Source organism: Octopus bimaculoides, chromosome 29 (genome assembly GCF_001194135.2).
Source record: "Octopus bimaculoides isolate UCB-OBI-ISO-001 chromosome 29, ASM119413v2, whole genome shotgun sequence".
NCBI classification, from domain to species: Eukaryota; Metazoa; Mollusca; class Cephalopoda; order Octopoda; family Octopodidae; genus Octopus; species Octopus bimaculoides.
The window spans coordinates 861,773-864,065 of NC_069009.1; the positions used below are offsets into that span (position 1 = coordinate 861,773).

Here is a 2,293-nt window from a genome sequence, read left to right on the forward strand (position 1 = left end):
AGAAATATAGAATCAAGAAAATGGTATCAGCGAGACTGATCCAGCTTACAAAATCTTTAAACTGGGTAGATTTTCGAATGATCCTCTTTCGATTTTCGAGATTTTATTGTCTGATAGTTTTCTGTAAGGATTCATAAGAAATAAAATAGAAGAATTTAGTCATAAAATTTTAAATATCATGTCTAAACAATAAGATTCAGAAATTGAAGAGAAAGAAATAGAAGATAAAAATACCTTCAACATTAAACAGATGAAAGTGAATGAGAGGTGAAATTCATAACATTGACAAAGTGATCAACAAATTTTATAAATTCTAAATTCTAGATTTCTGCTTTTACTCTTTCGGGCACACCTATTGGCTTTCACCTTCTCCTTTTTTCATTTTTTCTCTCTTATGTCTTCATATATAATATTGAAATCTCAGCAGAATATTCGTTCCTGCTCTCATGGGGTTTATTGCGTATCACCTACCATCCAAATAACTTCAACTACTACACACATCACAAGCACCACTATTTTCATCATTATTTTTATTTTTCTCTTAGCGGTTCGGAATACGACACCGATAGAATAAGTACTAGTCTTACAACGAATAAGTCCTGGGGTCGATGTTTTGGAATAAACGTGGTGCTGCAGTATGGCCGCTGTAAAATTGCTGAAAGAACTAAATGAATAAATGAATGTACATATATGTTACATATACGTAAACATATATTTGTATGTGTGTGTGTGTGTGTGTGTGTGTGTGTGTGTGTGTGTGAGAGAGAGAGAGAGTGTGTGTGTGTGTGTGTGCGTGTGTGTGTGTGTCTATCTCTCTGGCGATCTATCTACCTACATATCCGGCTATAGATTGATAGATAAATTGATAGAGGGATAGAATGAGAGATAGATAGACGTCCCCCGTTTCACTTTAGTCTTCTTTATCTTTTCCATATTTCTCCCTGTCTACTCGTCTTTAATTTTCTTCGTTTTCTCATCCTCCTCTTTTATTATAGTGTTTTTTTTTACTTTCTATATCAGCGTCCTCCTCCTCATCATAATCACAAGGAATAGCTGCAGCCTCAATAATCCTCCTCCTCCTCCTCCTCGTCGTTGTTGTAGTTGACATCATCATCATCGTGATGAGCATCATCGTCATCTTCACCATCCTTATCATCCTTATCCCTCATAAACCAGAGCTTCAATGCGAGCAGACGGAAACAACTTCACCACCACTAAATCCGTCACCCCCAATGCCATTTATGCTGTCAGTCATGTATATATATATGTGCATTCATATACTCATATATATGCCTGTATTTATATAGAAATACTCGGTTTAAAAGAACAAGAGAAAGGAACTGATCCTTATGTGAATAGAGCCACACACTTGGGTGTACGCATCGAGAGTTCAACCAACAAGCCAACTCAACCATATATTTACAAACACCGGGAACTCATTTAACTTAAAATGTCTTGTCGCTTTGTTAGTAACCGGCTTGAAATCTCTCAAGAACTCAAATTAAGCACAACGAAAAATCATACATACATACATACATACATACATACATACATACATACATAACTCGAAGCGACAAGTCGGATGTTTGGAAAACTGAATACTCGTAGAGTAGTTCTGAACTGTAAGAGGACGTCCTTTATCACAGTCGTGGAACGCATGCGTAAGCAGAATAGCAAAGAATACCGAAAATAGTGTGGGAGTAGGAACATCGATTTGTCAGTCGGAATTTCGTGAGACAGTTTTCTGTGTAACACAACCCGTGCAACCGCTTAGACATGGAAATTAGAGATGAGTCAATATATATATTGAAAAACAGTCTACTTGTCTTCATAGCTAGTAACATATCGGCTTCCTTTACTGCAACATAACATGGTGTTTAAAGCCGTGAAATCAACACAATAAGGTATTTGCTTAGAACATAATCAATGAGGATTTCAAACACTGAATGTGGAAAATATGTAAAAAAAAGGAATGTCCAATACTTACAATATCCTAACATTCTGGAGAATATTTTCTGGAACAGAAGTCAAATTGCGATGGTCACAATGTATTCGCAGAACTCCTCCAAAATCACATTGACAAATACTGCAAACGTCTGAACCAGCATGAGCCTCCAAAAGTATTCTCATGTACAGTATCAACACAAAGGTGAACATAACATGGAGATTTTGTCGCCACATTAACCTGTAAAAGAATAAAATATAAAATATCAGGCACTCCATAATTATTTCATTCCTTTTTCAGATTCTATGAAGGACAAAGATTGCTCCCTGTTTCATGCGATGAATTTAT

General features: G+C 36.0%; 1 protein-coding gene across 1 annotated transcript in view; it reads right to left on the minus strand.

The window, feature by feature from the left end:
• The window catches only part of LOC106877970 (uncharacterized), a 6,131-nt gene that overhangs the window by 1,986 nt on the left and 1,852 nt on the right, over positions 1-2,293 (minus strand). Inside the window, exons 2-3 of the mRNA XM_052977813.1 lie at positions 1,988-2,185; positions 50-121 (exon numbers count right to left, since the gene is read on the minus strand). Of these exons, the coding sequence (XP_052833773.1) occupies positions 50-121; positions 1,988-2,185 (270 nt within the window). The remainder of the gene's footprint in view (positions 1-49; positions 122-1,987; positions 2,186-2,293) is intronic.